This window comes from Symphalangus syndactylus, chromosome 8 (assembly GCF_028878055.3).
Source record: "Symphalangus syndactylus isolate Jambi chromosome 8, NHGRI_mSymSyn1-v2.1_pri, whole genome shotgun sequence".
Classification (NCBI taxonomy): Eukaryota; Metazoa; Chordata; class Mammalia; order Primates; family Hylobatidae; genus Symphalangus; species Symphalangus syndactylus.
The window spans coordinates 47,967,119-47,992,579 of NC_072430.2; the positions used below are offsets into that span (position 1 = coordinate 47,967,119).

General features: G+C 45.1%; 1 protein-coding gene across 5 annotated transcripts in view; it reads left to right on the forward strand.

Moving 5' to 3' along the window:
* DCAF5 (DDB1 and CUL4 associated factor 5) overlaps positions 1-14,692 on the forward strand; it is a 108,490-nt gene extending 93,798 nt beyond the window's left edge. For all 5 annotated transcript variants that reach the window (XM_055289033.1, XM_055289032.2, XM_055289035.2 and 2 more), the window contains exons 8-9: positions 3,075-3,202; positions 10,004-14,692. In XM_055289033.1, the coding sequence (XP_055145008.1) occupies positions 3,075-3,202; positions 10,004-11,758 (1,883 nt within the window). In that variant the 3' untranslated portion in view covers positions 11,759-14,692. The remainder of the gene's footprint in view (positions 1-3,074; positions 3,203-10,003) is intronic.
* Positions 14,693-25,461: the final 10,769 nt, after the last annotated feature.

A 25,461-nucleotide genomic window follows, 5' to 3' on the forward strand; every position in this document is an offset into this window, starting at 1 on the left:
GACCACGGTGAAACCCCGTCTCTACTAAAAATACAAAAAATTACCTGGGCGTGGTGGCGGGCGCCTGTAGTCCCAGCTACTCGGAGAGGCTGAGGCAGGAGAATGGCGTGAACCCGGGAGGCGGAGCTTGCAGTGAGCCGAGATCGCGCCACTGCACTCCAGCCTGGGCGACAGAGCGAGACTCTGTCTCAAAAAAAAAAAAAAAAAAGAAAGTGTAAGAGAACCAGTTTTTCCATGGTCTGAATTTTCAGGCATTGATAGCCTTCAATTAGTCTTTAGATCTGATAGTTACTTTGTGTTCCAAGTCAGAAAGATTGGTTTGGTTAATGCACTTTAGTTCTATGATAGCTGATTCTTTATATTATGAGACCTTCCGGCTGTCTTCTTTTGACATACTTATTCTAAAATTGCTCTTTTCAAACACTATGTATTCAGCAAGTATTTATGCACCTGGTGGACTTTGGACATTGTACCCCAGGTTCTAGGTATGCAAGAGTAGGTAAGACAGATCCAGTACTATTCTCATTGTGTACTCAGTGTCAGCGGTGTGATGAAATGGCTTATGATAATGCTGTAGAGCATGTGCTCAGGATACCATTGAATACAGTGCCCCTCCTTTTAATTTAGAACTTCAGAAGAAAACCACCTATCTAATAACTGCCAGAAAGATTTAGAAATCTAAATCTTTTGAATGTAAGCTTCTAACTCCATTCCTATTTAAACTCTTCTGTCTTCCAAAGGCAGCTGATATGGTGGAAAGCACATTAGGCATTGTAGCCAGACTCTGGCTCAAATCTTGACTCTACCATTTTCTAGCTTTATGACTTGGGATAAGTCACTTAAATCCCCCCATATCTCCCCTTTTTTTGAGGCAGTAGGATTAAACAAGAGACTGTTACTAGATTTAAATCAAAGTTTCTTTGCTTTACCACCCCAGTGGGAGTAGAGGTAGAAGTAGGATGTTAAAAAAGTAAAATTCAGAGGAGACCCATGAGCAGAAATGCTACTTGTCATAATTAACCTTATCTAGAAGAAATAGACCCAAAGGAACTTTTGGGGGATGGTAGGATCTCTCTGTCAAAACAACTATTTTTGGGTTCTTTAGATTCCTATTTATCCCTCTTCCCTAATTCTCTCTAGTTTATTTTCATTTTGACTAGGGCCAGCTTCCCTTTCATCCCACCTTAGGAACCCAGTGCTAGGGGTTCCCACCATGGCAGTCTACGTCAGTGCCTAACTTTTCCTCATCCTCTTTCTCCATGAAAAATCCACTAATCCTGTGTCCTAGTCCCTCTCTTTTTTTTATGGTTTATTAGCAAACTTGATATTGGGCTGAGATATGAATATGATAAATATATTTTCCATTCTGGACAATTCAAATATTATTGTCAAATATGGAGAACAATTTTGTCACCCACCAAATAGATTGAGTGTCTAAAGCTGGCTGAGTGAACAGATGGGTGCAGTCTGGAACCTTTTGCTGTCATAAAAAAGATGTACATGGCAATAAGGAGGTATCTCTTGCATGAGACAAGAGTTGTGTTAGGGGGCCAAAAGCAGAAGATACCCCTACAGCCATATTATTTCTGGGGAAGGGACATTGTTTTTTTTTTTTTTTGAGACGGAGTCTTGCTGTGTCACCCAGGCTGGAGTGCAGTGGCGCGATCTCGGCTCACTGCAAGCTCCGCCTCCCGGGTTCAGGCCATTCTCCTGCCTCAGCCTCCCGAGGAGCTGGGACTACAGGCGCCCGCCAACACGCCCGGCTAATTTTTTGTATTTTTAGTAGAGACAGGGTTTCACCGTGTTAGCCAGGATGGTCTCGATCTCCTGACCTCGTGATCCGCCCGCCTCGGCCTCCCAAAGTGCTGGGATTACAGGCTTGAGCCACCGCGCCCGGCCGGAAGGGACATTGTTGTAGTCATTTTCCCTCCAAACACAGACATTGAGAAATATTTGGAATGAGTGAACAAGGTGGAGTTGGGAGTGGAAGGAGGCACTTGGAGCAGAGACTGTCTAATGATACTTTGTGGCCTAGTGGCGCCATGCTCCTGGTAGGGACCAAGGGGGAGTCCCTTGAGTAGATAAATGAACACTCATTTGTTTGTGTCTGGATGCAACACATTTTGCCGATTAGCCAAGGGCACATGTTTCTCTGTGTGTACTGAGTTGTCTGATGGCTCAGAAGGAACTTGAGCAGAATTTATGTGCATGTGTTCTGGATGGGTTTGATACCATTACCAGTGCAGTGGAACCTTTGAATTTATCCCAAGTTCATAAATGATAACATGTTTATTTATGTTACAAGTTCCAGGCCTCTGGCACCTTTCTCATTCACTGAAGAAGGAAGCCTACAGGATGGTCCTTAAGATACAGCTTTCTATCGATATCCTCTTGACTTTAATCTATACATGGTATCTTTAAGGCCCACTCTCTAATTCTTATTTTCAGTACTTGGACCCTGCTTATTATGAAAGTGATCCAAATTTTTCATTCTTTCTATATCCTTAGTTCTCCCTGCTATTGGGGGAAAAAGTATTCTCTCTATTATTTCCCCCAGTGGTTTTGGTTTTTATGGTGTTTTGTGTTTTGTTTTGTTTGCTGTCTTCATCATAGAAACTGAGGGCAAACGGATTAGGATGTTTTTTGTACATTTAAGTCATTATATGCTTCTGGTTCTGCATGTCCTTGGTTCAGCTGCCTAACTATTCCCAAGCAGTTCAGTCTCATTTTGCTCATGGTTAGCCTTTTCTAAGGTAACACTTGGATTCTATCTTGGGGATCAAAAATTTGAGAAATGTTTTAAGTGGCTTTGGTTTCATTGACAATGGAATTGCAGTGGGTGAGTGTGGGCAATGCTTAAAGGCTAAATAAAGGCTGTTCATAAGAGCACATATGCTGAGAGGTGTTTCATCTTCTCTCTTTCCATAGCAACTTATCTGTAAGATTAAGCATTCTGCTGGTGGTATAATCCAAAAATCTTTGCTCCCATTCAGAGCTGTTTATCTGCCATTACTGGAACCTATTTACTTTCATTCATTTCATCATCTGATTTTTGTTTCCTTCTGTTTTCCCAGGTGGCATTGGTAGGGTGGTCAACGGAGCCTTCATGGTGCTGAAAGGACATCGATCTATTGTTAACCAAGTCCGATTTAATCCCCACACCTACATGATCTGCTCTTCTGGTGTAGAAAAGATTATCAAGGTGAGGCACCTTCCCCTTCTGTCCTTTTAGAGAAATTCTCACAATTTATAATTAGAAGAAACTAGAACAATATATGTAGGACCTCATATTTAAACATACTAAAGGTCTATCAGAATTCTCAGATTTTAACATACCACAAAATATTAGAAAGCTGATATTAAAAAGTGATGCCAGGCATAGTGACAGTACCTGTAGTCCCAGCTACTTGGGAGGCTGAGGCAGGAGGATCACTTCAGCCTAAGAGTTTGAGGCCAGCCTGGGGAACATAGCAAGACATCATCTTAAAAAATAAAAAATAAAAATAAATAAATTAAAAAAAAAAAGAAAGGTGATTTAAAATGCTCTTTTCAGAACCATTTAGTTTTTCATTTAAAAATTTTTCTTAGAGACAGGATGTTGCTATGTTGCCCAAGCTGGACTCAAACTTATGGGCTCAAGAGATCCTTCTGCCTGAGCCCCCCAAAGTAGCTGGAACTACAGGCATGCACCACTGTACCTGGCTTGGAACCATTTTTTTAAACTAATCACTAGGCTTTGAAACAGAGGTTGTCTTCTAGACACTACCTTGTATGCTGCAACATTTTCAAATGCCTTTGGCCTTGAGTATAATGAATTCTGTTTTCCAAACCTCATCTGGAGGTTAGGAGAGCCACTATCCCCTCAGTTACTTTGCATGTACTTTGCATTAATTGCGCTCCTAATATGGCATGGATAAAACTACTGATTGCCAGAATCATAGTTAAATTGTCTCAGGATATATCACAAAAACTACTGCATGTGGTTGTAATTGAGACTACTTGGGTACGAATACTAAATACTTGCATCATTTGCACATTGGCTGAATGAACTCACCTCTACCAAGAAATGTTTTTATAACTGCAAAAGTGGTTCCTAGTCTGGCCTGTGTCCACAGAAGGATAACCCACTGCCCACCACTTGTATTCCAGTTTATAGTACCATTTTTTCCACATCTGAGAATGAGAATTCAGGGTAAATGATTAATTCTTGAGGTCCCTGAGATAATGACTTTTAAGTAAGAATAGGTGATGTTCCTGCCAAAAGCTAAAATACCTTGATTTTGGCTGGGTGTGATGGCTCACACCTGTAATCCCAGTACTTTGGGAGGCTGAGGCAAAAGGATCACTTGAGCCCAGGAGTTTGAGACCAGCCTGGGCACCATAGTGGGACCCAGTCTCGACAAAAAATTTAAAAATTAGTGTATACCTATGGTCTTAGCTACTCGGGAGGCTGAGGCTGAGGGATTGCTTGAACCTAGGAGGTCGTGCTACAGTGAACCATGTTCCCACCACTGCACTCCAGCCTAGGCAACAGAGTGAGACCCTGTTTAAAAAAAAAAAATCCTCAATTTTTTTATTAAAATGACTTTGAAAACCTGAGAGTTTTCAGAGAAAAAAAATAAAAATTAACTTGTGATTATTTTATTTAATAATTTTTATTTTCTTCTGTTCTTAAAAAAAACTATCCAGAGCTAAATCAAGTTGTGCTTGATGGCAGGGGGCAGCTGTCAGAAATAAAATATTGAGGCCAGGTGTGGTGGCTCACGCCTGTAATCCCAACACCCTGGGAGGCCGAGGCAAGTGGATCAGCTGAGGTCAGGTGTTCGAGACCAGCCTGGCACAAAGGGTGAAACTCTGTCTCTACTAAAAATACAAAAATTAGTTGAGTGTGGTGGTGTGTGCCTGTAGTCTCAGCTACTCAGGAGGCTGAGGCAGGAGGATCGCTTGAACCCAGGACACAGAGGTTGTAGTGAGCCAAGATTGCTCCACTGCACTCCAGCCTGAGTGACAAAGCGAGACTCTGTCTCCAAAAAAAAAAAAAAAAAAGAAATATAATATTGGCATGTAGGTCAGTATTTTTATTTGCCCTTAGTCCAACTTCCTTGACTTAGGCTTTGCTGGTCCTGTGGATCAGAGCTGACTTTCATGGCAGCACACATTTCCCCGTGGGGCTAGAATGAGGAAATCATTTTTACTGATTTTTTCTTTTTACAGATGATGAGATTTAAATTATAAATTAACTGTCCAAGATCACACAGCTAATTGGTGGCAAAGCTAGGATAGAGCCCTGCCCTTTGTTCTTCCCAGTCACCACCACATTTGCCATGCTGGTGGGAAGGCAGCAAGCAGCCTGATTCTGCTGCTGGGATTCTATCCTTTCAGTAGGGCAGTCATTGAAATGGCCCAGTCCCTTGCATTGCTTTCCCCTCTCCTTTGGCCGATGACTAATGGGTTGACTCTGTAATGTGTCCTCTCCGGGCCTGTTGACGTCATTCTCTTTCTCAGACAGCTTTCTGCTTGGGCATCTCCTTTACAAGAGGAATTCCTGTTTGAGTGTGCACTCTGGGATGCTTCTGTGATAAGTCTCCCTATTTATTGTTTAGTCAACTGAAGTCCTTGCCCTAAATGTCGTATGTTGCAAACTAGCCAAGTTCTCAGAGGAAAAAGAGAAAGAAGTGTTTTCTCTGTGAGGTTATCCAGACTGAACTGTGGAGCTCACTGCTCCCTGGTTTGCATGGGATCTGAACCCTTTTCCACCAGGAGGCACATTTAGCCCTCTGAAACATTAAGTATGTACAGATGATCATAGTGAGAAGGAAAGCAAAAAGCTCTGGAGTCCTCAGCTTTGCTGTCTCACAAGTGTCATCCCCATTCAAAGTCTGGCTGGGAATGGCATGGCACTAAGCATTGCAGGAAGGGAGGTGGTAAGGAGAAGGATGAGACCAATGGCCATGCTGGCCTCATCTCAATTGGAATTACTGCCTCACCCTGCACTTACATTATCCTGAAAGGCCACTGAGTCTCGACCCTTGGTTCTGTCTCCCATCTGGAAAGTGAGGGTGCTGACAGTGACTTACCACCCAGGAGTGCCTTGTGAATTACCTGTGCCTAACTCCTATTTTAATAAATGTCACTTTCCTGCCTGCTATTTCTGAGAAGATCAGTGGCTCAAAGAGCATTAGCCACCACGTTCTGGTCCAGCCTGAGACCTGCTTTTCTCTCTCTACTCCCCCTTCTCTCTGTCCTTGTCCTTTACTGCCACCTTCCTGGCTAGGAGAAGAGTCCCTGTTGTCAGGGACGACACAGGGAAACCCCATCTCTATGAAAAATTTAAAAATTAGCCAGGCATGGTGGTGCCCGCCTGTGCTCCCAGTTACTCGGGAGGCTGAGGTGGGAGGATCACTTGGGCCCAAGATTGAAAGCTGCAGTGAGCCTTGTTCATGCCACTGCACTCCAGTGTGGGTGACAGAGTGGGACCCTTTCCCAAAAATAAAAGCGTATCATGATCACTTGTGTAACTCAAACACTTGTCACTTAATTGCTTTCCATTTTTATGATGTTTGAATAAGAATTGAACTGCATCCTTTTTCTCAGCAGCCCCTTAAGCTAAACTTCACTGTGCATGGAGAGGAAAATATTTGTGTCATCTCTCGTCTTGTCTCTTCACTTCTTTCTTTCTTTTCCTTTTTTTTTTTGAGACAGGATCTTACTGTGTCACCCAGCAGGCTGGAGTACAGTGGCACGATCATGGCTCACTGCAGCCTCAACCTCCCCCAGCTTAGGTGATCCTCCCACCTCAGGCTCCTAAGTAGCTGGGACTTCAGGTGTACACCACCACTCCTGGCCAATTTTTGTATTTTGTAGAGACAGGGTTTTGCCATGTTGTCCAGATTGGTCTCAAATTCCTGGGCTCAAGCGATCTTCCTGCCTTGACGTCCCAAAGTGCTGGGATTACAGGTGTGAGCCACCATGCCTGGCTCTTTCTCATGAACTTTGCCCGATGATAAGACACGTCTAGCCATATAGATAGATAGATAGATAGATAGATAGATAGATAGATAGATAGATAGATTTTTTTTTTTTTTTTTTTTTTTTTTGAGATAGGATTTCGCTCTTGTTGCCCAAGCTGGAGTGCAGTGGCGTGATCTCGGCTCACTGAAACCTTCTCCTCCCGAGTTCAAGCAATTCTCCTGTCTCAGCCTCCCTAGTAGCTGGGACTACAGGCACCTGTAGTCCAGCTAATTTTTGTATTTTTGGTAGAGACAAGGTTTTACCACGTTGGCCAGGCTGGTCTCGAACTCCTGACCTTAAGTGATCCACCTGCCACGGCCTCCCAAAGTGCTAGGATTACAGGCTTGAGCCACCACGCCCGGCTGCCACATTTAACATGTAACAGGAAGTTGGTTTTTCATTGATTCACTTCTGAGTTGTTAACTTTCCAGTGTAAAGAGATTACCAATTTCACAAATGGTTGGAATTTATATATTAATACTAAGGATTAGGACCAAGATAATAGGGATGGTCAGTACTTATAATGTTCAGAAGTTTCTCTGAGGGTGGGTTTTAACATTCTGGTTGAGGCATTCAATTGCCAAATGAAAGAGAAAACATCACATTTATTGGTACTGGGTATGGGCTTTGGTATCATTCTCATTTACACATATAAGAAACAGGCTTTCAAGTGTGAGGTCATTTGCTCAGGGCCACAGGAAATGACAGGTCTGGGGTTCCTACCTGCTCCCCTTACTCCTGAAGCGCTGTACTGTGTGTCTGGAGTGAAGGTTTTGTTTTGCTATGAATCTTAGGATTGGATGAGACCCATCTAATTTACTGTTCAGAGGAAGGAGCTGTGCGTCACCCACTAACTGGGAGTGAGTGGGAACCCACACTCAAGACTCCTGCCTCTTAATCCTGGGTTTCACTCCATTACTCCAGGCTTCAGGAATGAACAGTCTACCTCAGCTTAATACATTCCAGAGCTCAAACGCAAACTAACTTTCAGTGTTATGACTTTCATTCCTGAAGGGAAAATGTAGGAGCTGGGTAGTAATACACTGGAACTTAAAAATGGGCTTTGTAAGGAGTTAAGCCAGCATCTCACTGTTGTTATTTTGTACTTTTGTTAACAAATTGTGAGTTTCTGTGAAGTACAAATAGATTTATCTTCATATTAGAGAACATGGTTAATGACATTTTACCACTTTTAAACTGGAGCGGTGAGAGATTTGGCTCAGAATTACGAATAAGATGCCAAAAAAAAAAAAAAATCCTAAGGGCTTTCCCTTTTGGACCCCTCAGCTTCCTTTCTAAGCCACCAAGCTCTTTTACTCCCTTAGATATCTGTTTGCAGAGATAGTAATTATAGCTTAAGCCACATGCTGGAGACCGTGTGTAAACCTTCAGATAAACCCTTTGTTTTATTCTACTTATTTTATGGTAACTGTAGTCTAGTGTTTCTCAAAAGTTGGTCTCCCTACTTACTCATCCCTTGAGTGGTTAAAAATGCATGGTCCTGATACCTATTCATGACTTACTGAATCAGAACCTCTAAGAGTGGGACTGAGGAATCAACATTATAATTGCTCTTCTGGTGATTCTTGTGCACTCCAAAGTGAAAACCAATCCCTTGAAACTCTCTAGGGTAAGATTATGAAGCTGGAGAGGAGAGAACATCTGAGCCACATCTAGAGTTATGGGTAGGGAACAAAGTTGAAGGAGGAATGAATCTGAGTTGGGAACTGGTGGAGAGATGCTAATCTAGAAGGTTTCTTCAGCCTCTTTGGAACTGGGGGTTCCTCTGCAGAGATACCACCTCTCAGGAATTGCCAAGTAAAGCATGGCAGGAATGGGACTCAGGAGAATTCCCACAGGGAGGTGCATTTGTCCTTAGATAGCTTTGGGGAAACGAAGTCTTGGTCTAGATGAAGGATGCGGAATTGAGGGGCCACTGTTTTCTGGGTTGGATGCCATCTAAAGATAGACACCAGCCTGTCAGGCAAGAAGATTGCCTGGGATTTCATCTGAGTTGCCATGACTACAGGCTGATGTAACTGGGTTGCTCTGTGCTGCTGTGAACCAGTCTGGCAGTCAGGTGGAGCTAATCGTTCTCATTTGCAGTGACAGCTTAATTACCTTGCACTTAATTTGCATAACAGTAAAGTTAAGCCTTTAACTCAGGCAGACCTGAGTCTGAGTCCTAGCTCTGCTGCCTTTTAGCTGTGAGTCCATGTCCCTGACCATGGAGTAGAGGGGTATTTTGAGTGGGGCTGCAGTTACCTGTCCTTGGGGCATGTGTCCTACCTACTCCTATAGCTAACAGACTTGTTGGGGAGCAAGCCAGCAGCTCCCTGGTTAAGAGAACCCAGTTTCCTGGGTAACTGGTGCCTGTATGTCCAAGAGGGAACTGCAGTGTAGGCAGTTGGCTATTCTTATCAAGCTCCAGTGAGCAATTCCCATTAGTTAAAAATAGGAATGTTGCAGTTGGGCAGAAGTGGAGCTATAGGCTCAGATATTAACTACCATAGAGGGCTGAGTGCTGGGTCTGTTTTCATTTGGGAAAAGTAGTACCTCTCTGTGCACAGCTTCGGTCTTCTGAAAGTCTTTAACACCTTGGGCAATCTTCAAGTCACCCTCTATCCTCCAGGATTATTATTATAATGTCCAACTACTAATAGATGAAACTAAAAGGGAGGAAGATTCTGGTGGAGAAAGTATGTGATTACCCTGGGGCTAGAGACAGGACTTAGGTAGGTCTCTTGACACTAGGCTAATACTGTGTTCTAGACCATGCATTTCCCCACATCTGATTCTAAAAGCCTCAGTTTTCATACACAGCCCACATGATCCAGTCTGGTAAAGAACTTATTTTTAAGTTGGTTAGCAAGTCCTAGTTAAATTACAGGGAGGGTCTGGGGAAGTTCTGCCTTGGTGTTCTTTATCACCACCAGTGAAAGAATACTTTCCAGTTACTCCTTGTTGCTTTTGTTTTTCATTTTCTGTTCAGATCTGGAGCCCATACAAGCAGCCAGGATGTACTGGAGACCTCGATGGTCGGATTGAGGACGATTCCCGCTGCCTCTATACCCATGAAGAGTACATCAGCCTTGTGCTGAACAGTGGGAGTGGCCTGTCGCATGACTACGCCAACCAGTCAGTCCAGGAAGACCCCCGGATGATGGCGTTCTTTGACTCCCTGGTACGCCGAGAGATCGAGGGCTGGAGTTCTGACTCAGACAGTGACCTCAGTGAGAGTACTATCCTCCAACTGCACGCAGGGGTCAGCGAGCGCTCAGGCTACACTGACTCAGAGTCTTCGGCCTCACTGCCTCGCTCCCCGCCTCCCACAGTAGATGAGTCTGCCGACAACGCCTTCCACCTGGGGCCCCTGCGGGTCACCACCACAAACGCAGTAGCCTCAACTCCACCAACACCCACGTGTGAGGACGCAGCCTCTCGCCAGCAGCGTCTGTCTGCTCTGCGGCGCTACCAAGACAAACGCCTCCTGGCCCTTTCCAATGAGTCCGATTCTGAGGAGAATGTCTGTGAGGTGGAACTAGACACAGATCTCTTTCCCCGGCCACGGTCACCCAGCCCCGAAGATGAATCCAGCAGTTCCAGCAGCTCTAGCAGCTCCGAGGATGAGGAGGAGCTGAATGAACGCCGAGCCTCTACCTGGCAGCGGAATGCCATGCGGCGCCGACAGAAGACAACCCGAGAAGACAAGCCCAGTGTCCCGATAAAGCCCACCAACACTTACATTGGAGAAGACAACTATGATTACCCCCAGATCAAAGTGGATGACCTCTCCTCCTCCCCAACCTCGTCCCCTGAGCGGAGCACTTCCACGCTAGAGATTCAACCAAGCCGGACATCACCGACTTCTGACATAGAATCAGTTGAGCGAAAAATTTATAAAGCTTACAAGTGGCTCCGCTACTCTTATATCTCCTACTCAAATAACAAAGATGGAGAGACCTCGTTGGTGACCGGGGAGGCAGACGAAGGGAGAGCAGGAACCAGCCACAAAGACAACCCAGCCCCTTCTTCCAGTAAGGAAGCCTGTCTAAACATAGCAATGGCCCAGAGGAACCAGGACCTGCCACCTGAAGGCTGCAGCAAGGACACTTTTAAAGAAGAGACTCCTAGAACTCCCAGCAATGGCCCAGGCCATGAGCACAGCAGCCATGCTTGGGCAGAGGTGCCAGAGGGTACCTCTCAGGACACTGGCAATAGCGGCTCAGTAGAGCACCCTTTTGAAACCAAGAAGCTCAATGGAAAGGCCCTGAGCAGTCGGGCTGAGGAGCCGCCTTCTCCTCCTGTCCCCAAGGCATCTGGCTCCACTCTCAACAGCGGGTCTGGCAACTGTCCCAGGACCCAGTCTGATGACAGTGAGGAGAGGAGCCTCGAAACCATCTGTGCCAACCACAACAATGGACGCTTACACCCTCGTCCCTCTCACCCTCACAATAACGGGCAGAACTTGGGGGAGCTGGAGGCGGTGGCCTACTCTGCCCCAGGACACTCAGACACTGACCGTGATAACTCGTCCCTGACAGGGACACTCTTACACAAAGATTGTTGTGGGTCTGAAATGGCCTGTGAAACCCCCAATGCTGGAACAAGAGAGGACCCCACTGACACCCCAGCCACAGATAGTAGCAGGGCTGTTCATGGCCACAGTGGCCTCAAAAGGCACCGAATTGAATTGGAAGATACAGATTCAGAGAATTCCTCCTCAGAGAAGAAATTAAAAACATGATAAATACAAAGGGAAAACAAAAAGCTACAAAAGTAGCCTTACAAAAAAAAATTTGTTTAGTGAATACAGAGGAAAGGAAAAACAAGTATTAAAGGCACATGAAACCAGGGCCTGAAATTTTGTGTCTGATGCTGCTCCCTTCTATCCAACATTCAACAACGGGTCTGAATGTCTAGCTGGCCGTTGGCTTGTGCTGTGTTAAGAAAGGGAAAAAAAAACAACCCAAGTGACTCCTTTCTAGTGAGACGTGAGCATAGTGTGCCGTGCAAGGCTCTGTGGAAGTAAATCTTTGTTGAGACGTTCGACTTGTTCTTGTGTACGCACACTGGCACGTGTGGGCTCATTGTCTCATAAGACCTTTCTTTTAGTTCTCCATCAGAAAGGACCTATGAATTTGTACTTTTTGCCATCTCACCCTGTTTACATGCCATAGGTGTTCTGGTCTGGATGATGGGTGCCTGTTAAATCAGGTTGTGCTGCCAGTGAGTTGTAGATTTATGCTGGAAGAATAGAGAATGGAAACAGGCCTTCAGTCCATTGGCAGCGCTGGAGAGGAAAGCATGGTTCCTTTCTTAAAGAAATCTTCCATGTTTTCTCTAAGTAACACTTCTTTATTGAGCATTTAATGTGGACATACTATAAAAAGAGAATTTTTAATGCTAATGAGAGGTTTAGCACTTAAGATCAGATTCAAGAGAATATAGATTCCTGATAAATTTCACTGTTTGCAAATTGAGCAATGCTGCAACATGTACTGTATGAAGGCCATAAAATAGAGCTAGTCATGGATAACAGACTTTAACCAGTTAGGTGCTAGATCCTAAGAGGCACTCACAAGGCCAGCAGGTGCTTCCTTGGCTCCCATGATGGATCGAGGCATAGTGAAAGAAGGGCAAAGACAGCTTTCCAGAGCTTTGTGCTCAGGCTACTAAAGTAGTTGTTATAGGTGTGTTAATGAAAAAGCTTAGTGAGGAGCAGAATGTGGTACTATATTCATTTAACTCAACCCAGAACCATTGGTCAGAATTGGTGGGACTGGCATCTTCCCTCAGACTTGCAGTTGATAGAGGCTGTGGTGTTCTCACTAGACTTTGCAGAGCAGTAGGCATCTCAAGGTAACAGATTCTTATTGAATAGGTCTATTAGGAGTCAGGGTGTGGGGGAGGAGTCTCTGGCTTATGACTCCTGGTTCCCATTAGTCTTAAGTCTTCTGGTTCCCATAAAAGACTCAGTTTTATTGAGGCAGATACAGGTTTAGAAGAGAAAAGAGCAACAGATTCTCAGCGTTGCAGTCACTCGGTTATCTATGAAGGGTTGTGCAAAACAGGAAGGTCTAGGAATGACCAGATATCTTGTTGGCATAAATGTTATGAAAAGGCAGAATACTGGCAAGAAATGAGGAAGAGAGAAAAACAATATAACTTTCTTGAGTGCAAAGGTGCTAGACAACTAGGAGCCCAGCTGGGATTGGTGTAGGTAGGGCCGAACGCTGACGAGTGTGGCCTCACTGCCCCAGCCTTCCTTTCAGAGAAAGGCCTGTCCTGCTGGAACTGGGGCCAAGGGGAGGCTGCCTATGAAGGCAGAAGACATGGATGAATTCAGGCACTGGGGGTGGGGGGGGGGGGGTTATTTATAAACACAAGGTGGTTGGTTTAAGCCAAAAGGAGATACCATCGTGATAAGCTCTGTGAAAGAGAAGATGTGCCTGGTGTGTGTGATGCGGCTGGGGTATGAAAACACTGAGAAGGAGATGAAGGAGTGTGTGTAGCATGGGGGTGTGTACAACTTAACACCTGGACTTTTACTGGGGGAGTGGGAAAGTGATTCTGTAACCAACATTAGAATTACTTTGGATTTGTAATCAGATTGGTTCTATGATTTGTCTTTGACTATTCACAGATAATTGTAAATGCTGGTTTTATAAGCCCAAGTCATTTTACATTTGCTTTTCCAAAATGTATTAAATTGGAATTTTTTAATCCTTTATATACAAAAAAAAATACGATCACTCAGTGTGTGTTTCTCTTCCCCTTCTTAGTCAGCACACCCAGTCCTTTACTTTATTCTATTCTATTTATTTTCTTTTAATAAGCACATAGCCTCTTCTGACTTCTCAAAGGACAATCCACATATCTTCCTGAAGAGAAGTAGTTAAAGTTCCCTTGGGAACTAGCTACTTGGTAGTTACAATTCCCAAATGCAGAACTTGGTCTTTTCATGTTAAAAGCCTTAATCTCATTTGGGTACTCAAAAGAGAAGTCAGAGTTTATTCTGGTTAACTCGAGAAGCCAAGAAAGATCATTTTTAGCAAGTATGCCTTCCATCCTTGGCAGAGGCTTCCCAGCATCCTAGGCTCAGCTCACCAGGTGATAGGCCCCATAAGACACACACATGAGCAGGGTGAGAAACGCTTGCTTTGTAGCTGCTCCACCCTCTCCAGAGATTTTGTGTCTACGGTTGTGGGTCTGGAAACCTGGCAGGAACCACTTCTAGAGTACCTTTGCCTAAACTGTTTTAGAATTGAGGCCCCAACTTTGATGGCGCATTTAATGCCCAATTTCTTCCATAATAGATATTTTTAATAGCAGGACAGATGGCACTGATTAGATCAAGAACTATTTGGAAGTGCCTCTTATGTTTTTTTTCCTGCATCCTGTACATAAAGTTTTAAGTGGCAGGTCCAGATATGTAAAATCATTTCTCTCTATTTTCCAGCTGGTTTTGTTAATGATTCTCTAGGATAGCAGGTAAATGAGTTAAATAAGTTGTTGGCTTGGGGCAAGTGAAGTTTGTGACTATGCTTGATTTAATAAGCTGAGTCTCTTGTTTGTCTGTCAAGGTGCCTTCCTCTGCTGAAGCCTTACCTCCTTCTCACCCAGCAACGGTTAACTCTTCTCTTGTGTATATGCAAATAAACCTATTATTCACTTCTCACGTCTTCCTCTTCTCTTCCAGGGAAGACTTGGTTGCTTAGACACCTCTCCTTTATTTCTTTTCTGTTTTAATTCTTGCCTAGTTGGAAACTTGATTGAAAGCTATGCTGAAAACTAGAAGAAAAACTGCAGTGTTCTACATCCATGACAATGGTCATTGTCACTTTTAGGTATTGGGACAAAGGTCACATCTGGACAATAAAATGCAGGGTAGGAGGAGGTATTTATTTGGTCTCCTTTACCAGGTTTAAAGGGACTTAAGATAGTGAGACCCTGGAACTGATAATTTTATTAGTTAGAACAAAGGGAACAATGCAGTGAAGTGACATTACAAACGGCTCCCAAAGAAATATTTTCTGATGTTTCCAAATACCAAATTGCATTTCCTGCCTTGCCTCAGGCATGCACTGCAAACTTTTTTCTAAAAAAAAAAAAAAAAAAAAAAAAAAAAGCAAAACTCGTATCTCCTGCCTGTAAAGCTGCCTGCTACAGTTAACTGAAAAATTCTTGCCAACCAAGGCTTGTCAGGAAAACAGAGGCTTCCAAAGGAAGACTGTCCTTCCCCCATGACCTAAGCAAGACAGCATGCCACGATTGAAACACCAAGGTGAAGTAAGGCTCAGTGAGTCCCAGCCTTGCAGCAGCAGGATAGTGGTTTTGAACAAACTGTGTGGTTCTCAGGTGGGATATTCCGATCTGAGTGCTCATTTGTCCTTGAGCACTCATATTGGAATTAAATTACATGAATTCAAATAGTTAAAAGTAATTTTGAATTTCTCACTGATGCTTCTCACATGCAATAGTGCACATGGATCGAAAACCTGTCTGAATCCTAACTGGATTTCATTGTTAGAACAGTGGTGGTAAGATGCTTCTCAGAATGGAGGCTTAGAGGCAAAGCTTAAACTTCCCTGTGCCCTGCACTTAACATTGCCCGGATAAGCAAGAGGAGTTACTCTGTTCAATTCACAACAGGATTTACTCGAATGTGCAGAGGATCTAGCAGTGCTTATCTGCAAGACAGTCACGTTGTAAGGAAATAGGATATCTAATGTTTTGAAATACCGAAGTTGGGAAATGACTCCTTTGGGCTTATGGCCCAAAGCCATGAGTTTGTGGAAGATTCCAGCCCAAGTACAGAATGGTAGCTTAGAAGTCTATCTGCCTTTGTTAGTTCCCCTACTAAAGCTAGGAAAGACAATAAAGCCCCTAAGATATCCAGGGGCTCACCCAGACTCCTTAGGCATAAGGGAAGTTTTTGTTATCTAGGGAAGCTGGGAGGGAAGACATCTGGGGGAAAGGGGATTAGGAAGACTGCAAGGGAAGAAATAAAGTGCCAGGTGGGTCCATTAACTTCCTGGATCCACAGAACTAGCATTCAATGTGCCATGGGACTGGCCTCTGAAACACTTGGTCATCAAGATTCTCCAACCAAAATCCCCCAATACATGTGCTCCTCAACTTAGGATGGGGTTTTATGTCTGATAAACCCATCATAAATTGAAAATGTTGTAAGTCGGCCGGGCGCGGTGGCTCACGCCTGTAATCCCAGCACTTTGGGAGGCCGAGGCAGGCAGATCACGAGGTCAGGAGTTCAAGGCCAGCCTGGCCAACATGGTGAAACCCTGTCTCTACTAAAAATCCAAAATTGGCCGGGCGTGGTGGTGCATGCCTGTAATCCCAGCTACTCGGGAGGCTGAGGCAGGAGAATCACTTGAGCCTGGGAGGCAGAAGTTGCAGTGAGCCGAGATCGTGCCACTACGCTGTAGCATGGATGACAGACAGAGACTCCATCTCAGAAAAAAAAAAGAAAAGAAAATGTTGTAAGTCAAAAATGCATTTAGGCCAGGCGTGGTAGTTCATTCCTGTAATCCTAGCACTTTGGAAGGCCAAGGCAGGTGGATTGCTTGAGCTCAGGAGTTCGAGACCAGCCTGGGCAATATGGCAAATTCCCATCTCTTCAAAAAATAGAAAAAAAATATCCAGAAGTGGTGCACAGCAATAGTTCCAGCTGCTCGAGAGGCTGAGGTGGGAGGATCACCTGAGCCTGGGAAGGTAGAGGTGGCATTGAGCCGTGATTGCACCACTGCACTCCAGCCTGGGCAAGAGAGTAAGACCCTGTCTAAAAAAAAAAAAAAAATTTAATGCATTTAAAACAAACCACTGTTGGTTCATGCCTGTAATCCCAGCATTTTGGGAGGCCAAAGCAGGCAGATCCCTTGAGGCAAGGAGTTCAAAACCAGACTGGCCAACATGGCAAAACCCTGTTTCTGCTAAAAACACAAATATTAGCTGGGTGTGTTGATGCATGCCTGTAATCCCAGCGACTCGGGAGGCTGAGGCACAAGAATCATTTGAACCTGGGAGGCAGAGGTAGCAGTGAGCCGAGATAGTGCCACTGCACTCCAGCCTGGGCAACAAAGTGAGACTGTCTCAAAACACACACACACACACACACACACACACACACACACACACACGAAAAAGCCATCTAACCTACTGAACGTCATAGCCTAGCCTACCTGAAACGTGCTGAGAACACCTAGCCTGCAGTTGGCCAAAATCCCCTGGCAACAGAGTACACTGCAGAGTATTGGTGGTTTACCCTTGTGATCAGTGGCTGCCTGGGAGCCGAAACTTGCAGCCACAGCCCAGCATTATGAGCAAGTATCTTAATGCACATGTCGCTAGCCTGGGAAAAGATCAAAATTCAAAATTTGAAATACTGTTTCTACTGAATGCATATCACTTTCACACCATCATAAAGTCAAAAAATTGTGTCGTGAGTCAGGGACTGTATAATAATAGAGGTCAAAAAAATGCAAGATAGAGGCCAGGTGTAGTGGCTCACACCTGTACTTGGAGCACTTTAGGAGGCCAAGGTGGGCGGATCACTTAAGGTCAGGAGTTCGAGACGAGCCTGGGCAACAAGGTGAAACCTTGTCTCTACTAAAAATACAAAAATTAGCTGGACATGGTGGTGCATGCCTGTAATCCCAGCTACTCAGGAGGCTAAAGCACAAGAATCACTTGAACCTGGGAGGCGGAAGTTGCAGTGAGCCAAGGTCGCAGCCTAGGTGAAAGAATGAGACTCCATCTCAAAAAGAAGAAGAAAAAAATGCAGATTAGTTTGGGAGAAATTATCTTTTCAGACCTCTTTGCTAGAATGCATAAATGCCATTAAAAAAAGGATTGTATTATAACCCTAACACCAGCATATGTACTTAAACATGCTCTTAAAGCAGGTGAGTGTGTGGTTGTTGGTGACTGGCATAGGCTTTCATAGGGTAACATACATCTACATGCTTGCCTATTCCTATATTGCTTAATGACAATATTTGGGTCCTACCCCTATCTCTCTTTTTTTTTTCTTTTTTTGTAACTTTCTTACCTTATTTTCTCTTCATTTCTCAGAGTCAATTTTTTCTCTTATCTCTCCAAGACCTTGCCTTAAATAGTTAAGGCTAACTTCTGTTCCTTTCTCTTCCTCCCAAGAGAACTGTGAATTAGGTGGAAATAGCATTGAACTAGCAAGAGAAGCAGATCCTATACATGTTCTCCCGTGGAGTTGCTGCATGAGACTCGGGCAAGTCACTCAGACTCTTGGGAACTGTGAAACAAATCCCTCTCAACTCAAATCCAATTCCTTCTGTTCCAGCTCCTCTATGTGTCCCTCCTGGGGATCAGAGGGCTCTCTAGCTCTCACTCTGATGAGCTGTCATTCTTAAAACATCTCTGTAGTGCCCACCAGAACCAGTGAGCCAAGATCTTTGGCAAGTGTACAGCTGCTCAGAGCCTCAAGCTTTACCTCTGTAAAATGGGTTCAGCACATTGTCAAGAGATCAAATGAGCAGATATGTATATATATGCTATATATATATAGTTATATAATATACAAACTATAATAGAATAATATACAATGATTAATTATATAATATATATAAGCTATACATAGCCTGGGACAATGCCTGTTATTTAGAAAGCACTGAAATGTTTGCTATCATTAGTGCATTCTCTGTTTTTTGCTTTCATTGCTTGTTGATACCAGTGTGCACACCATGTAGAAGACTTTTTTGGATGAGGTCTGCTGAGAAAGTAACCTCTCCTTCCGAAAAAGAATGTACCGTACCCCAGTAAGTCTTAACCTGAAAACAAAAAAAGAGTAAATTATTCCCATTATAGTGGACCTGACTAAAGCAGAGTTTGGGGCCTTGGACACGACCTCCAACTTGGGGAGCCAACTGTCTAGAGGCTCCACCTGAAGCCAGGCCTGGCTGACAGAGGTCTCTCAGCTCCTTGCTTATGACAACCCTTACTGTGAGTGCCTGACCTCCTGACAGCCTCATTGATTCCTGGAATTTGGTGCCAGCTCTCCACTTTCTGCAAGTCTGCATGGGTTGGGGTGAGTAGTGGCAGATTTTATTAAACTATAGTCTCAATATGGTGGTACTGAAGATGACAGGCCTCGGGCTGGGACGGCAAACTTCTCTCCGGCCTTCAGAGCTAAAAGTTTCCTATCTGGCATTGGGCCAGTGCTAAGAGAATCAGGAAAGTGGCAAGCCATGGAAATGCTCTGCGTCTCTGCCAAAGAAAAGTTTTGACCAGAGTTTTCCATGCAGGACTGGTGTGTGGGTGTGCATGCACACGTGTGCATTCGGTAACATCTGATTCAAGAAGAAGCCAAACCGTAAAACAAAAACAGAGAAGTCTGACTAGGCCAAGGGGAAGGAGGGTCAGAGTGCAATCCTGGCCCACTAAACCCTCAGGACAGATCTAGATGGAACCTGGATCCCAGGAGTACATGTGCGGCACTTGGAGATGCAGCAGAATGAGAGAGGAAGGTTTTGAATTGCTGGTGGAAAAGAGGCAATGGAATTATACTTAGGGAAAAAAGCTTTTCAAATAAGACACATCTGCCAGAAGAGAAGCCAGAGCAAGGGTGGGGACACGGGGAGAGCAGAGAAGAGTCCAGGTGGAAATAAGCATTTCTGAGCTTATCCTGAAGGAGAGGGAGTGGTTAGCTGCATCACCCAGTTCAGCTCCCTCATTTTAGAGGTTGAGAGGCAAGGCCAATGAGAGGCTGGGCTTGGCCTTTGAGGCTATGCTGTCTGCACATCTTGCTGCTTCCTTCACTAAGATGTGATTCTTGGTTGGGGAAGTGCTTACCTTGACCTCCCCACCCTCACCCAGCATGACTCCAGCGGGGACTCTGAAGACAACATGCAGCAGTAGCAAGGAACTGAATATGGTCTGTGAGGAGGCAGGGTGAGGGTGGAGCCTTTGGCAAAGGAAAAAACAGGGTCAGCTGTGCTTGGATCACCCTCACCCCTAGAAAATCATCACTCAGACTAATGTGACTTGTCTTTGCACCTCGCTTAGCAACTCTAACCACTCCCAGGTTGCTGAATGCTGTCCTGGTGTTTCAGCCCCCTGGAGATGTAAATGAATCCTTTGGATGACTTTTAGAGAAAAGCAATAAACATGCTGGGGTACTGGAAGAAAAGACAAAAGGGACCAGAGGGTGGGAGCTGAATCATTAGGTTTTAGGTATGCAGAGGCTTTAGAATGGGAGAAGACCTTTTCAAGTTGCAAGCACCCAAGGGCCAGAAGAGGAAAGGACAAGTTTTAAATGGAATGTGCGCAGTTACAGGCCCAAGAAGACTGGCTCAAATTGCTGTTCCCTTCTTGCCTGTGGGGTCCTGGTAAGGTCTTTTTCCTAAACTAGCTGTGATAAGCAGCTTATAGCTCATATCCTGTTATCTTTATACTAGTTTTAAACATCCCTGCTCAAAGCAAACTCAAGCACTTTGTTTCTCAAGCAGCTGCCTAGGTTGGAATTCTATGGGCCGAAGCTGCCAAGTTTAGCCTCAGTGGGGAAGGCTGGTCAGCGCCAATAGGTGGAACAGCTGGCCCAGACTATCTCATTCCAGGTCTGGCTGACTGTGGGGGCGAGAGTTGGCACAAAGATGAATTTGTCCTTCTGCTCAGGCCGGTGTCCAAATCCTGTAACTCCCCTAGATTGTCCTTCTTTGGAGAGACCCGCTGAGATGTCCCAGGCTTAGGGCCCCGCTGAACCAGGGTGTGTGGCATATTTCTCATGAGGCTGGCTGAGTCAGCAGTTACATTTGATCTACTGACCCTCCCTCTCCTCTCCTGACTTGGGGTCCAGTAGGCAACCTCACTCCCTGCTAAGACCAGCAGACATGCTTGAGGGATCACTGAGGGGTAGGAGTGTGGACCCTCTGTCTGCTACACACTACACTGTTTCTGCCGCTTCATCCCTTGGGTCAATATGGGTGGCTTAAAGAATTCAGGAAAAGGTGAGTTCTTGGATTTCACTTGGAAGGAAGGAAAGAGTTGGCTGGACTGATTATAATGCTGGTGCACTAGGGAAAAGGGGGGCCAGGAGGAAGGCTGGGGGCCCTGAAAAGGTGGAGGACCAAAGGTGAATGTGCCTATAGGGTCTCCTTGGAAAAGAAGTCAAACTTACTGGATAAACTGGAATTGCCAGGACAGCAGGTCTAAGAGGCCAAGCTAGGTCTTCATTCAAGAGGATTAACTCACTTGTGTTCAATCAGATAATTTAGACTCTCTGTTCTAATTGGAATTGACTCTTGTGATTGCTAATCCAGTAATGGATCAAGGACTCTGCACTTCAGCCATGGGTGCCTACAGGGTCAGGGACAAGTCCTTGACAGGCAGAAGGAAGATCTCTTGGCCAGGCCCTTACCACGAGCACCTGACCTCACGGCAGGTGACAGCCTCTTGGATTCCTGGAATTCCTGGTGCCAGGTCTCCACTTTCCTCAAGCTCCAGGGTTCCCACCTTCAACATTTAGAATAACAGGAAGCTCTAAGATGATCTATGGGTAACTAAGGGCAAAACTGCTCTGTGTGTGTCTGCAGTCCATAGAGGCCACACTGTGGCCCACAGGAATGGTGCCTCCTCACCTGTGTGCCACCGTCCTGCAAGCTCCATCCAATGGAGCAGCCAGTCCAGGAAAGGGAGGTTCTTTAGCCCTGCAGTTCTCCTTCCCTTCATTCACTCCCTGCTGCCCATGCTGAGGACACTCCGGGCTCTCCTGGCAGGCTTGCATCCTCCCCTGCCCAAATGCCCTCTTTCCCCTCTTCCCCTCAGGCCAACTAGCCCCAAACAGCAGGCGCAGGAGCCCAGGTTGTTGCAAAGTTGGGGTGGAGAGAAAACCTGAGCCCAGCACACATCCCTGGACCCTTGCCGAGCCCACAGTTACAGGGTCTTTCTTCTTCTTCTCAGCCCCCACTGTGACTTTAGGGGTCAGGAGGGGTTCAGCTGCCCAGTTTCCCAGACTGCTTCAAACTTACTCCCCTGAGGAAGCATTGCGGGGGTGAGGGTGCCACACTCTGCCAGGGACAGTGGGATCAGAGGGCAAGAATAAGAACTGTCTTCCCGTCATTCCTGCTTTCTCGTGACCTAATGAGCTTATTCTGGCTCTAAACTGTCTCCCTGAGCCCTGAGTCCCTTCCTGGTGCCAAGAAACCTCTTCCCCTCATGCTCTGAGTCACAACTTAGTTGTCTTAGAAGAGCAGAAGTAGGAAGTCAGAGAAAGATGAGGGCCTCGGTGGGTGGAAAGTGGGGGGTCCCAGATAGCATGAAGTAGTAGGAAGAATGTGATATTTAAAGCCAGAGACTTAGGGTAAACTCTCTGCTTTGTGACATGGGCCAAGTCACTTCCTTCTTCTGACCTTGAATTTCTTCATCCACAAAGTTGCGATGAGGCTTACCTTGCAATGCTCTCCTGTGGATTAGTGAAAATATACACAAAGCACCTAGCACAATGCCTAGTAGGAACTGGGTAGAAAGTGCAGCTGTTATTGTCATCATCATCTTGTCTTTTTTGAGGTCCAATGACCTGTTGACTTTGGCTCCACTGCCATGATACTATTCTTAAGCAAAATGTTGGGGACAAATAGAGGTAGAAAGTACTGGTGACTTCTCCAAAAATGTCATCTCTTCCTCCCTCTCTGCGTTTATGAGAACATAAATAGAAATGAAGCTCAGTGTTGTGAAATTCAGGGTTCCTTTTTTGCCCTAAATACTTCCGAATAAAGCCAGCCACAGGAGCCGCTCCACAGAGCTGGGATTAGAAAACCAGAAGCTGGTGAGGGTAATGGTGTGACAGCAGCTGGAGGGAGCCCGAGGTGCTCCCAGCCCTGCTTCCCCTCCCAGCCACCAGCCAGGCGCTCACAGTGACCTGCCCAGACTGTCCCAACACTGCCCAATTCACTCTCACCTCTAGCCTGTTGAGCAGGAGTATAAAGAAAAGCCAATTATGAGAAATTGAAACTTAGGAAACCAAAATCAGGACAAAGGGATTCACATGACATACAAATGGGTTCTTTGCAAAAGACTTCTGATGATGCCCATCTGTTGTGTAAAAAGAGGCACCCTTGGGTGTAGGGATCTAGGGTAAACTCTGAGTGAGTTCTTTAAAAAGAAACGACTTCTCTTCAGTAGACTCACAGTGATGTGATAACCCGAAGGTTTGCTGGAATGATTGATTGTCTGCAAATATAGGAAGTTTCCACAAGAAAGAAATGTCTCAGGCTCTTCTGCTTGTGAGGATTTTATTTTCTCTAGGAAACAACCAGAAGTCAGAGGTAAAAGTTCCTAGCTAATCATTTGAATTCTCCCTTTCCTTTCCTCTCCTTGGTGATCCTGGGTGCTAGGAAGGGTTTTAGGAACCAATTATTTCCCAGCATCTCCTCCCCAGTCATAAAACACAGAAATGGTCATTACAGGTCAAAGGACTTTGCACCCCAAGACAAAGGAAAGTTCTTGGGAAGTAGTTTCCCTTCATAATCTTTATCCATAAGGGATAAAGAACAACCTCCCTGAATGAGACCAGAATGTTTAAAGGGAATCAGTGCTCTAGAAACAGCAAAGTGATGTGAGACAAATAAAAAGAGTCTACCTCTAGCCTTCAGTAGGCACGGTGTACCTCGGCACTGATGTACTGAAGCTTTGCCAACCTGGATAGTGAGTGCATTTCAGCTATGATTTCTGCTTGGTAAAATGCATGAATCCATGTGTCCCTAATCTTGTTGCCTGCTGGCAGGGGAAAGATTATTCATAATCCAGCACAACTCAAAGTAAGTATGCACGTTTCTATGACCCAGCAATCCACTCCTGCACATAAATTCTAGACATTCTACCCCAGGTCCTGAAGGGGACACATGCTGGGATGGCCATTGTGGGTTTGTGTGTGGTGACAGGGAGCTGGGGGAAATGAGGCATTCATCCCTGTGGGAGTGGACATGCACACGTGCTCGCAGCCCACCCCCCGGGGGCCATGCAGCAGCTGGAAGTAATGGATCAGAAGTACTCCTGGCAACATGGGTGGATCCTAAAAACACGGTGTTGAGTGAAGAGAGTAAGACAGAATAATAGCTAAAACACAATAGCATGTATGTGAAATATACAAATGCACGCAGGCAAAAGAGGAATACACATTTTTCATAAAATGCCATAAAATGAAAGATATACACTACACACACTAGAGTTGTGACCTATGTGGGGAGGAAAATGAGGGTGGGGAGTGAGGAGTTATTTATTATACATAAATAAATCAAGAGAAGAGGTGACCACCCACAACCTTGCACACTCTGTTCAGAGCAGAATTATTCATAATACCCAGAAAATGGAAACAACGCAACTGTCCATCAACTGATGAAGGGATAAGCAAAAGGTGGTCTATCTATACAAGGGGATATTATTTTTTGCCATAAAAAGGAATGAAGTTCTGATTGATGCTACAATATAGATGAATGCTCACATGAGCATTTGAAAACATTATGCCAGCCAGCCACGGTGGCTCATGTCTGTAATCCTAGCACTTTGGGAGGCTGAGGCACAAGGATCACTTGAGGTCAGGAGTTCGAAACAACCTGGTCAACATGGTGAAACCCTGTCTCTACTAAAAATACAAAAAATGTAGCCAGCCATGGTGGTGGGCACCTGTAATCCCAGCTACTTGGAAGGCTGAGACGGGAGAATCGCTTGAACCCAGGAGGGGGAGGTTGCAGTGAGTGGAGATCACGCCACCGCACTCCAGCCTGGCGACAGAGCAAGACTCTGTCTCAAAAAAAAAAAAAAAGAGCCGGGCGCGGTGGCTCACGCATGTAATCCCAGCACTTTGGGAGGCCGAGGCGGGCGGATCACGAGGTCAGGAGATCGAGACCACGGTGAAACCTCGTCTCTACTAAAAATACAAAAAATTAGCCGGGCGTGGTGGCGGGCGCCTGTAGTCCCAGCTACTCGGAGAGGCTGAGGCAGGAGAATGGCGTGAACCCGGGAGGCGGAGCTTGCAGTGAGCCGAGATTGCGCCACTGCACTCCAGCCTGGGCGACAGAGCGAGACTCCGTCTCAAAAAAAAAAAGAAGAAAAAAGAAAAAGAAAACATTATGCCAAGGCAAAGAAGCCAGTCACAAAACAACACATATGATTCCATTCATATGAAATGTCCAGAATAGGCAAATCTATAGAGACAGAAAGTAGATAGCTTTGCCAAGGGTAAGAGGAATAGTTCAGGGGTAACTTGGGAGTGACTGCTAATATATGGGGTTCTCTTTTTGGGGTGATAAAAATGTTCTCAACTTAGATTGTGGCATCATTGTAACAACTACTTAGTAAATAAATTAAAAACCATTGAATTGTACACTTTAGATGAGTAAATTTTTTTTTTTTTTTTTTTTGAGACGGAGTCTCACTCTGTCACCCAGGCTGGAGTGCAGT